Source organism: Oncorhynchus mykiss, chromosome 27 (genome assembly GCF_013265735.2).
Source record: "Oncorhynchus mykiss isolate Arlee chromosome 27, USDA_OmykA_1.1, whole genome shotgun sequence".
Taxonomy (NCBI): Eukaryota; Metazoa; Chordata; class Actinopteri; order Salmoniformes; family Salmonidae; genus Oncorhynchus; species Oncorhynchus mykiss.
The window spans coordinates 12,125,734-12,138,755 of NC_048591.1; the positions used below are offsets into that span (position 1 = coordinate 12,125,734).

The following is a 13,022-nucleotide window of genomic DNA, read 5'->3' on the forward strand; positions in this document are numbered from 1 at the left end:
AGATTTGTGTCCTATACTATACATTTCTGGAGTGCTTGAAAAACTAGGAATCTGTTTTGGAAAATTAGATGGGTCTCTGTGACACTTTCTAGCCAGTTAACTCTGGACCTTGGAAATTGACACTGACAAATCTATCTGAACAGTGTGATCCCTGGAAGGAGAACTCTTGCCAGTAGGTACAGGCATTTGCATTGTCTGACTCAAATGATAGGCTTTATAGAAGGAAAGGGCCATTGTTATGGACACCGATGAACTCCTGAAATGGATGGAGTCAATTGATTTGCTATGAGCCTTGTAGCGTTTTTATCTAACCTTTAAACCAGTAGGCCCCATTGAGATAAAGACTCAAGGAAAAGACATGCTCTGGCATCAGAGGACTCAGGAAGGGGTGGGTGTAATTACGGTAGCTTTTTAAATGTAGTGCTAGGTTGGGGTCAATTCCAATTGAATTTGAAAATCCAATTCAATTCTTGAATTCACTCATGAAGTGGAGAATTTATGTTGAATTAAATTCTAATTAGAAAAATCTTCAAGTTTTGGAATTGAATTAGAATTCCATTGTTTGTATATAAGAAATTAACTGTAAGATTTGTTTTGAATAATTTCAACCTGTATTCCAGCAGAGCTAGGCTGCCTGAACAGTGATATAATAAGCCTGAACAGTGATATAATAAGCCTAAACAGTGATATAATAAGCCTGAACAGTGATATAATAAGCCTGAACAGTGATATAATAAGCCTGAACAGTGATCTAATAAGCCTGAACGCCTGAGGAATTTGAATTGGAATTTGTGGAATTTATCTAACATTGGAATTCAGAGGAATTTAATTATCTCTGAATTCAAAGACTGACCTAGAATTTGAATGAAACTATGTGGGAATTTACAGGGAGAGAGAATTTAATTAAAATTGAATTTGTGGAATTGACCCCAACCCTGGACAACACATGTAGGTTACCAGTCTATCCTCCAAGAGAAATCTTTCTGGTGATTATGAAACCCTAGCTGATCCCTCAACACAGACCTGACCAACTGGAAGTTGTGCCAAATACTGGGAGTATTAAAATGGGTGTATCTAATTTTTTTTTTAAAGTGAGCTAACCACCATGATGTTTTTACTTTCAGGTCAATGGTGCTCGATTCAATCCGTAGTGCTGAAGATCTGCGTTGTAGTTTGATTGATATTTAAAGGCAATGTTCCTGCGTTAACGAAGACTACATTCACTGTAAACACTCCATTTGTCGGCTCTAATCGGTAATAACCTTTACATTTCAAGTGCTCTATAGCGCTGAACCTCAGATTGAGTCAAGACCCAAAAGTATAGCATTTGTTACTAATAATCTAATAGCTGGGTATCGTTTCATGCCAGGAATTCAATATGTAGTGCTGAAGAGCTGCCATACAGCACAACAGAAATGTAAAGCCATTGTTCCAGAGTGGACTGCATTCACAGTAAACGCTGCATTGGTAGACTCGATCAGAAATGACCTTTGAATTTCAATCGCGCTATCGTGCTGAGCAATACGAATTTGAATCGTGCACCGAGCCCTAAACTGCAGGTGCCACTACGCTCCACTAGATGTCTCTAGATCTCATTAATAATAATACTATTATACTCCAATTCAGTCTTTATGTGAAAGTGGCTTCATTAGCAAATGTTTTGTTTGGCAGGTGAAATATATTCCACAACTTTATGATGGTAATTGGCACATTGCTTTATTTTGAAAACAGACATTGAAATCATTTTTTTTTTCTCACAATTTATCTCCTTAGATTCAAACTGGACATTGCACTCACTGGAACATAGGAAACGTTTTTTAGTTTTGTTTGTTTGATTTTCTTTTTAACATCAGTGCAAGAGTAATTCCAATTCATATCAAACCGTCATAACAACACCAAGGACATCAAAGAGAAGCCACATTTTCTTTTGTATTGTGACTGCGAAAAGTTCCTCTTAGCAGAAGAGTTCCCATGCAAGTTGTTAGATGGTTCATGCTAATCATGTAATTTGGAAGGGGGATTTTAGTTGTGGGGTCAACAACATGTCATAGTACTCATTGTTTTCCGTAAAGTCGTGAAAATCATGTCAGACTTGTTAGTTTTATAAGTGCGGAAGGAGAAGGACCTGTTACTCAAAGAACGTAAACCAAGCTTGATCAACTCAAGCAGAATATGAAAATGTCCTGTCCCGCTTTGTAGGGTTTTGAAACTCAGTTCAAAATGTGGATAGGTCCAACCATCGAATCAATAATGTAAGATACAGAACATACCCAAATCATACCACTTATAGCTTGAACCAAAAAACGCATGTTGGAAACTCTCCCAACGTAAGAAAATCATCGCCACACAAAAAATGACAAACAAATAAAAATGGACTGCCTTCACATTCAGAAGGAGAAGAGTCACCCTTTAAATTCATTTGTAATCATAGTATTTTTTTCTCTATGTTAAACTTTCGCTTGGTCCTCCTTGGACTCCTCCTGGACTGCCTCTGCTGGAGCCTCAGCTGGTTGGGATTCTTCGGCACCATCTGAAAGAAGAAGGAAGGAAGGAAGGAAGGAAGGAAGGAAGGAAGGAAGGAAGGAAGGAAGGAAGGAAGGAAGGAAGGAAGGAAGGAAGGAAGGAAGGAAGGAAGGAAGGAAGGAAAGAAAGAAAGAAAGAAAGAAAGAAAGAAAGAAAGAAAGAAAGAAAGAAAGAAAGAAAGAAAGAAAGAAAGAAAGAAAGAAAGAAAGAAAGAAGGAAGGAAGGAAGGGAAGAGGAGGGGGAAAGAGAGAGAAAGAGAGAGAGTAGCAACAGTTCATTCCTCTCAGAACCTGCTAGACTAGACTAGACTAAATCTAAAGAAATCTCCTGTTTTTTGGTACAGCTGGCCTACATTTACACCAATATCTAAGTTTTTTATTTGTTATTTTGTTACAATTGTACTATTTTATTGCAATTGTACTATAAAGTCAGATTTTTAACCCTGTGAGACCTAAGCATAGATCCAAATCAGATTTTAACCCTGTGAGACCTAAGCATAGATCCAAATCAGATTTTAACCCTGTGAGACCTAAGTATAGATCCAAATCAGATTTTAACCCTGTGAGACCTAAGCATAGATCCAAATCAGATTTTAACCCTGTGAGACCTAAGCATAGATCCAAATCAGATTTTAACCCTGTGAGACCTAAGCATAGATCCAAATCAGATTTTTAACCCTGTGAGACCTAAGCATAGATCCAAATCAGATTTTAACCCTGTGAGACCTAAGCATAGATCCAAATCAGATTTTAACCCTGTGAGACCTAAGCATAGATCCAAATCAGATTTTTAACCCTGTGAGACCTAAGCATAGATCCAAATCTGATTTTTTTTTACCCTTCAGAAATACTTAAATACTTAAGATAATGAAAATAATCTGTTATTGGAATTTGAAGTTTGTAGAAAGAAATTCTGAAAACGTTGCAAAAATGCAACATTGGGCTTCAAATGGCAGCAAAAATGTGTGGTAAGAAAACGGAAATGACATGAAAATCACATCACAATGGATAAAAAAACATTTACATGTGATGGAAAATATTGTCTAATGGTACATACATTTGAAATTAAGCCATATTTTGTCTGAAATAGGCAAATTGATCGACTTGACCAATTAAAATGTTTGTATTTTGCTATCAAACAGAATAAACCATTTGTGGTTTTTTTATGTGTATGGATAAGATATTTGGTTGTCCTTTTTGGGTTGTTTTGGAGAGATAATCTATCTTACTTCTTTACCAGAAAATGGTGCTATTCTTTTAATGTATATTCATTTTTCTTCTTTTGATGTGTCGAAGGGACATCAAAGTTACTCTTGAAGTATTAAGTTGTCCATATTACTTGCAGAATGTGGAAGGGAAACAATGTCTCACTTTGGCAACCCTTCAAACCTAATGTTTCATTTTTGCAGCACTTACAAAACTACCTCTAGCTCAAAAAGTGTTTTTCTTGATATATTCTTTTCTACATAATCACTACATCTTAGAGAAGACAGGAAAAATATTGCAAGTCGTGTACTTGCATGGATGGCCTACAACATTTGCTTGTGTAGGGGACCAGTGTGGTCTCAGACGAGTGGACCGTTTTCTAGTGTTTCAGAGGCTACTGACGCCACAATAACCATACCAACGCACAACAAATACTACTAAGAGATACAGTACATACTTTGTAGTGCAATTGCTTTGTTGAGGACCTGTACAGGATGCAATTTAGGAAATGTATTTTTGCAACATTGGGTCTCACAGGGTTCAGGCATATTTTCCCTATGAGTTGTTAGTATGACATGTAGATGTCCTTTCCTATCAAAGCTATTTTCCTAATTTCCTGGAGGTAATGATGTCATCATGACTGCATTGACTTTAATCATCAGCATGACATCATCTTTGCTAGTCATCCACTGGGAATCAGAGATGGCGCTAGACTTGCGTGTGTGTGACTCATGAGAGATGACTCACACAGCACTTGGCTTTCTACGGGCAATCAATGGGCAGGTTTCAGGTAAGGGAGTGGTAACCACGCAATCACTGTGAAAATATTGACCTTTCAACCCATCCTAGAAGATGAGCTCATTTATTATTTATCCCGATTTCTCTCTCTGGGGATCAGTAAAGTTGATTTCAGTCATTCAGTAAGTCATAAAAGTCTCCATCAATAATATTCCTGTGAAAGGTCTTCCAACAACACTGTCTTGTGTTTCATTGTGTATAGACCCTGAATATACCGGACAGATCATATAAACACCTCCACTGCTACATATTGAATATGAAAAAACGTTGTTTTTGTCCATATTGTTGAGCACCCCTCCTTTTGTTTTTGCTGAAGGACCACCTGAACTCCACTCTACTATATCCTTTATATTGGACTTTATGACCTAAATATATATTTTTGATTTACCTTTATTTAACTAGGCAAGTCAGTCGAGAACAACTTATTTTCAATGACGGCCTAGGAACAGTGGGTTGCCTGCCTGTTCAGAACGACAGACGACCTTGTCAGCTCGGGGGTCTGAACTTGCAACCTTCCGGTTACAAGTCCAACCCTCTAACCACTAGGCTACCCTGCCGCCCCAATATGACTTAAACTAGTGCCTCATTTGATGGTTAGCCATTCCAGGTCATGCATGTCTTCACGGTCTGCTGGTTTCTGTCTTAATTGACCAGTTTGAGTCATTTATCATTCGGTAAGTCTGAAAACCATGGCCAGGTATCCCGGGTCTACACCAGTAGCCAAGTATGTGTAACTATGACAACCTGCAGACAGTGCAGCCCCTATGACCTAGTTAATCCCAGTCCTGTCTAAGCTTCTGTCCCAAATGGCACCTTGTACCCTGTAAAGTGCACAAATTTTAACCAGGGCCCATAGGGTAGTGCACTATGTAGGGAATAGGGTGCCACTTAGGACAAAGACACTGATCCTCCTGTAGAGGATTCTGCACATATTCCATTCGGTAGGCTACATCATACAGTCTGGACTGTATCCAGATAACCTACTGAGCCTTTGCCCTTTTCTCTCATACTCAAGCAATCAAAGATCATGTAAAAAGATTATGAGTAACAGCTTGACATTATGTCATTTTGTAAATTTGACTCACAGACAATTTTATTCTTAATAATAAACGTACTATACAAGCTATTGTGTAGCCTATTTTGTTTGTGTTATGTTTGTAGCCTATTTCTAAGCTCATCTACGTGGATGGGCATCTCAGAGACTGGGTTACAATAAGGCCTACCTTTTTTGTCTTGTGTTTGGTGAGGCTCCTCCTTATCAGCCGTCTCACTGACAGGAGCAGCAGGCACGTCGGCTTGTTTGGACTCCTCCTGGGCAGCACCACCCTCCACACTCTTTTCAGCACAATCAGTAGAGGGGTTTTGGGCAGAAACCGGAACCTCATTGCTGTCCACCTCTTTGGGCTTCTCCTTGGTGTCGCCGGGCTCCACCTTGGCCTCCTCTTTGGAAGGCTCTGAAGGCGCCGCGGTGGGAGAAGCTGTTGCTGCGGCTACGGGAGAGGTGGCGACAGGGGCAGGAGAGTTTGCTGCCTTTTCTGAGATGGGGCTTTTGGCTTGGCTCGTCTCCTCCTCTTTAATCCCAGGGGGGGCTTTTTCCTCGGCAGCCTGCTCAGCCGCAGTGGGGACGTCCTCCTTCTCCTCTTCTCCATCTGCCATCTCCTTCGTCTCCTCCTCTGGGACAGCTGGACTGGCCTCCTCATCCTCCTCTCCATCTTTCATTTTTTTCCGGAGTATGTGTCCACGGAAGCTGGCCTGGATTTTGGTGGCCGCCTTGTGGGCTTTGTCCTCTGGTTTCTTCTCATCCTGCTTGATTTCCTGGTCAGCCTCTTCATTCTTCTCAACCTTGGGAAAGAGACAGGATGTCAAGAAGTCATGAGCATATTAGAGGACAACAAACCACCAAGGACTTACTATTGACATTTTGTGTCTGCCCTAAAATGAAGCAATATTATTGTTATCTAACCAACAAGAATTTCAATTGCCGCTTCAAAGAAACAAACAGGTGACCTTCCGGTGACCTACCAAGCTCTTAGAAAGCTGCTCCATCCCATCCTCGTGGCTAAATGTGAAAGGTCTCCAATGAAGTGGTATCAGAGGCCCATACTCAACGGGCCTGCTAGATAGTGAGTGACAGTAACTGTTATATGAAGCCCTTTTCTATCAACATCCAACCAATAGCGTCTCCTATTGTGGCAGATGAACAGATAGCATTCCACTGTGATGAACGCCATTGGATGTCATTCACATACAATCCCAATGGTTCTGAAGAAGAACACTTCCAAAAGGCATCTCCAACAACATATCCCACCAACATACCCATCACCCACAATAGACACGAGATTATATGCAGAATCAAGGGAAATGCATAAAAGGTGGATTGTTCAAGGCAGAAGAAGGTACAGTCCGAGCAGGCGGTGAGAGTGGGATGTGGATCTGAGCACGGTTGTTCAGGTTTGGGTGTAAGAAGTTGGTGGCCATGGCTGGAGCAGAATTTAGGAAGAGATGAGGAATGGGAGTGGGATGAGGAATGGGAGTGGGATAGGTGGGATAGGTGTTGGAGCCTGTACAGAGCGTCAAGATGTTACCTTTGATATCTGGATCCATAGTTGGAGTGGTCCATCAAATAGAGGGCTGTGTTATGATTCTTATAAATCTAATGAAAAAGAAATGAAGTGAAATAAGGAAAAAAATAAACAATGACGTTGAAATTGACAAAGCAAACAAAAATTATCAATGCATTCAAAATGAATAAATAAATAAACAGATTGTATTGATTTGAATTATGCATTTATCTCGCACAGACAAACTACGTTCATCTGAAAATAATAGTGTGAACCAATGTAAAGGAAACATAACTGGCAGTGTGGACTAAACCAAATCAACGAGACTGCGATTCGAAATCTATGATGTAGCTAAGAGTGTTACATGCTTTGTCTTTCACGATGATGTTTCCCCGAGGGATTCTTGCTTCTTGTTACAAATACGCTACATTTTTGGTCTCATTGCATAACAAGCCAAAGAGTGCTGCATGTGGAGCAGTCACATCTTGACGATTCATCTCATTTCCAATTAGTATTTGTTTTGCCATGTTTTTAGATACTGTAATCGGTTACTATCACTACTATCATCAATAACATAGTCATAATAACATCAGAAATGGCGTACAGCATTGTTTAATTACTAGATCCCTGAAAGCTGCTTTGTGGGTCCATCTTTGGTTGCTACCTCGTCAAGATGCACAGCCATCCTCCCCCTGAACAATCAAACGTTACCTTGACAACCAGAGTGCTACATGCAACTCATCACTCAGTGCCCTGTCTGCTGTTTTAGACCAGTGGTTCCCAACCAGGGGTACTAGGACCCGTAGTCGCACTTGGCCTTTCCACAGAGGGTACTTGAGAAGACTCATGAGACAATAGGCCTACTGTTAAAATGCACATGAGTGGGTACTTCAGGTGCACTCTGGGCAAAGCAAAATTCTGTTGGTGGTATGGTAACCAAAAAAGGGTGAAAACTACTGGTTTAGGCTATGAAAGACAATATGTCACTATGATTCACATTACACCTGACCCCCTGGGGAAGCAGCCAATAGGAAACCATAAATCAGGTTACTAATCAGAGTAGCAGGGAGGAGCTGGCTGTTCCATCGGTCAGGGCGTTTGTTCAGGGTGTGTGTGTGTGTCTGTGTGTGTGTGCATGCATGTGTGCGTGTGTGCGTGCCTGCGTGCGTACGTGTGTGTGGAGAAAGATGTCTTAATCACCTGCTACCAATAAATATATAATGTTTTTAAAGCCATGACTATGTATTAGTTTGGAATAATTTTGTGAAGTAATGTGCTAATGGAACAGTGAGATTTGATAGACTGTTAGAGTAGGCACACCCTCACAGCCGTAATGGTATCTTTAATATGTATGATCTCATGCCAAATATGTATGATCTCATGCCAAATTTTGGTCTAAGCACTTGCTCAAATAGAATGACTTATGGCGATTGAGAAGGGCGGCAGGTAGCATAGAGGTTAAGAGCGTTGGGCCAGTAACCAAAAGGTTGCTGATTTGAATCCCTGAGCTGACTAGGTTAACAATCTGTCGATGTGCCCTTGAACAAGCCACTTGACCCTAGTTGCTCTGAATAAGAGCATCTCCTAAAAATGGCGAACAATTTTGAATTCACAGAACAATCTAAGATGCCCCCCCAAAAATGTGGGTCCCAGGTGGCTAATTTGGTAGAGCATGGTGCTTGCAACACCAGGGTTGTGGGTTCAATTCCCACAGAGGACCAGTAAGGAAAATGTATGCACTCACTAATGTATGTCGCTCTGGATAAGAGCATCAGCTAAACTTCAATTGTAAACTGTTTGGGGAATATGAGAAATGACATTATTTTGGTATTAAGGGAAGATATTTCATTGTCCATTTGGGGATAATAGGTGGGTTTTTTGTTTGTTCGTTCAGATAAACGTATTGAGACCAGCTATAATTTTTCAAATAGGAGAATAGAACTCATTACACTGATTTTACCACACTCAACCTATTTATATTGTTCGTTCAACCCACCAAACAATCAATTTGTATAGTCTACTAGCCATGTTATAAGGTGGCTTCCCAGACATATGAATGGTAGAATGTCCAAAGCAATATATTTACATGTTAATGTCTGACGTTAACCAATGTACCTACAACAATATAGAACATCATTTTGAGAGCCATATCAAACTGATTTAATCTGACATTAGGAAATGTCTTCCAATCAGATGTCAGGGGAAAGTTCAATATAGACAGTGCCAATGGTATTTTCCTACAAACCTACAGTATATCCCTTTTAAACCTCAATCATTGAAGATCTAAAAATAATTGAACAATCAATCGATGTTAAAAAGCATCCGCATGTCAATTGACACCTGGACTCCTGAGACGGCTTCAGACAACTGTATTCAAACAACAATCAGATTCCTTAATGTCACTCAGTGCATGATCTTTCCACTCATCAAATGAGCATCTCTCAAAACTGTCTCTCAGGAACACTAGTTGCATTTGCCCTTTTAGATAGCCGATTGCCTGTAGATGATACACCACCAATGAAAGCCAGGCTTAGGTATCTGAAAGACAACTGTACATCTCGGGCCCCAGCCACTGTCCTTGGGTGGGCAACCCTGTGTGAACCACACCCCACAGTGGGTTTATGGATGGATCTTTCAACGGTAGCCAGCCAATCCCCCCCCCCCCGTCAGACCGCTGTCTCAGTTTGGAAACCATCAGGGACTTTGTCACAGGAGGGAAATGAGACTGCTGCTTGCACAATATGCACACAGCCGGTATTTGTATCCTCTTTTAATTCTTATTCGCTCAAGCAGACGCTCCCTAGCTCATCTGCATAGGTGAACGCAGCATGCTGACTCAAAGACAGCCCTTATCTCAGGAAACCAACGCTAATGATCTGTATGTGTGTTTGAATTGAATCAGTGTGTGTAAGAAAAAGATAGCTTGGCTCTCACAGTGTAACTTACACATGACCACTGAAACCAGACAGGGATAAGTCTGCCAAGAAATATATGGTGTCTGTCGCAATATGTCCAGTAAATGTATACCCTTGAATAAATCTCATCTTGACAGAAATATGTCTGGTTTTCTAGTGGATGGGAATGCAACTGAATCTCCCCCATTCTCCCTGAGCTGCTACTACCCACTCACACAGCACCACACCCTTTCATCCAGCTGTCTCTTCTCCTCTCCCTCCTCTTGCAGGAGAGAGGGGGGGGGGGGTTCAGGTGGAGGAGAATACATTCAACCTACCCGCACAGCCCCATGCCTCTCCGACACACGCCTTATTCCCAGGACGGTGAATTAATGAGCGGTGTTGTACATGTTTTCGATGGCCCCAAGAATGATGTTCGCAACCAGATAATATTCAGCCATAATAGCCCTCATTTAATTAAATAGGCTGCTCTCTCTCTCGTTTGAACAAAGGCTCCACAATCACGGCTGGTCTACAGTGTGCGCTGGTGGCTCTGTTGAAAAACCTAGGTTGCTGCTACTGCTGTATGGGTGTGTAGCTCTCTGTGCTTTTAACATCTAGCTGAGAGCAATCTCTTGTTGCACCATATGCTGTCTAAATCCAGAGACTTCATTCATTCATTAGCCAGTCCTCTAAAGCAGAAAGCAGAGTCTAAGGGCTGGATGCTGCATGGGAGGCGGTTATCCCTGTGGTGAGAGTAGGTTACGATTCAGATAACAGCATTGTGTGGAGATAGGGTTTAATGCAGTATTAAAGCTGCGTGAGAGAGAGAGGGATGCCTCACCCACTTCAGTGCAATGTGCAGCCTGGCTGAGCTAAAATGACTCATACATGCTGACATTTAAGCAGCAATCAGGTGTTGATGGAATCCAGTGCTTTATGAAGCTGATAAAATCCTGATCACTCTAGATAGCTTCTGCAGATAGATAGCTCTGCGCTAACAAAAAAATACCTTCTGGTAGCTACTTACATCAAGGTACCATCTCATAATGTACAACTCCAAGACCCACCCGTAGATTCGAAACCACCTTCCTTTTCTGAGAAAGTATTCTCTGCTATGTATTCATCTGTTTTTCTCACAACTATGCACCCATAAACATGTGTAGACCTAATTGACAATATACATTTTTAACCCCCGAACCGTGCTAATCCCTTTAAGATCCTAATTTCCTACTGAAATCCCCGGAGACACCGTGGCCAGAGGAGTTGGGTCTTAGTCAGTGGAGCCTTACCCCACCCTTTTTCCTCTGCAAACATGCTTCTCTGTCCTCTTGTTTCTTAGAGATAACACCAAAATATGATTTTTTAGTAGTACATCAATTAAGAGCAGCCTTGAGGTAATTAAGACAGTATTGTGCTCAATGGAGGAAGTATCCCTAGTCTTCATGTATCCCCTGATTACAGTACAAAGAAGTCAAGGCAATCACAGAAGGCAGCAAACAGGTGCATCAAGTGTCTATCAATACATCTCTCAGTGTTTAAAGTAGTGGATCGATAATAGTATAAAAGTCCTCAGCATCATGTTACAGGCTTATCTTTTACAGCATGAGGTCTGGAAGCATTGTGGCCACTACACTCATTCAAACATAATTACATTAACAAGGCGTGTCCGTTTTTCATCTGAGACATCACTGAAGTCACAGTGAGCCAAGAAGACAAGACAATGAGATAAGCATATCCTCAATTCAGTTACTGAAGTAGTTAGTCCAAACGTTGAACAATTTAGACACATTTTGAAACTGACAGATATGAATAAGAGAATCTGTAAAGAAAGCAGTTACCGGTTTTGTTCTTCTTATGCAGCACAGCATACTTGTAATATCCTTTCTCTCTTTTCCCTTCTTTCCTTCCTTTTTGCCTTACACTTCTCTCTCACTCCCTCGCTCTCGCGCTCTTGCACACGCTCACTGGCTGTATCAACAGCTGAGTCGCCTAATGCTTTTACTCATCACAATTTGCACACACACTCACTGTCTGCCTGCTCGCGCCTCTCTCTGACTTGCTGGCTAACAATGACTACAAGCCCACCCTTTAAAACCCCTCCTTCCCCTCCCTCTCTTCATGCTGACACCCCCTCCTTCTCGCTCTGTGATGAACCTATCCCCCTCTTCTACCTCCCCCTCTCTCCTCCACAGGCGACCGGCATGCAGCTTTGCACTAGCGAGAGCTACAACCCCACCCTATACACGTCTCCAAGTATGAATGATTAAATACATACAATCTGTCAACAGACAATTCCCATTCTTTGGCTTTTTCTCCCTTTTTTGAGTCCCTCCTTACACTGGGACCGTGGTCCTGTTGAATAGCTTTAATATTAAAGAGGAGATTTTCCTGCTTAAATCCCACTCAGTCAGTGCTGTTAGTAAGGATCAATAAATAAACCAAGCTCCAGTCTAAATTACCAATGCCAATTCCCTGTTCTGGCAGAGACACCTGCATGTTGCTGCCAATGAGGATGTGTGAAACAGAGTGCTAATGCTTACACATGTCAATTTCTCTTCAGTGCTCTGTTCACATGGAAACAGTACCAGCTCTCACAGTGCTGTGGCCATGGAGGAGAGGAGGAAGGCCGGGTGTGGCAGTAGCCAGGCTCCATTCCCTCCTCTCAGCCCAAATTTGCGCAGAATCTGTTGCGATGACCAGGCACAACGCATGCTGTGATGAAGCCCCCACACCCTCTTTGACCAGAGAGAGAGGGGGGAGCAGATTCCAGACACACGAAGACAGGATCCAGGGGGCTCTACTCTGTCCTCACATGTGCTTCAGGATAATGCCACATCCCCTCCTCACAGGGAAATCATTACAATATTCTACTGAATGACCATCCACCACTTTGGCCTGCATGCCAGCCAGCCAGCCACTCCAATCTATTATTATTATTTGGACTGAATCAATCAAATGTATTTATAAGGCCCTTTTTACATCAGCAGATATCACAAAGTGCTTACACAAAAACCCAGCCTAAAACCCCAAACAGCAAT

The 13,022-nt window shown here is 41.6% G+C and overlaps 1 protein-coding gene across 1 annotated transcript; it reads right to left on the reverse strand.

The window, feature by feature from the left end:
• Positions 1–1,690: 1,690 nt before the first annotated feature.
• On the reverse strand, positions 1,691–12,063 carry LOC110507546 (neuromodulin). Its single transcript, XM_021587600.2, has 3 exons — positions 11,823–12,063; positions 5,750–6,368; positions 1,691–2,530 (listed from the first exon to the last, which is right to left on the reverse strand). The coding sequence occupies exons 1-3, from the start codon at positions 11,850–11,852 to the stop codon at positions 2,448–2,450; spliced, it is 732 nt and encodes a 243-aa protein (XP_021443275.2). The 5' UTR covers positions 11,853–12,063; the 3' UTR covers positions 1,691–2,447.
• Between the last annotated feature and the right edge of the window lie 959 nt (positions 12,064–13,022).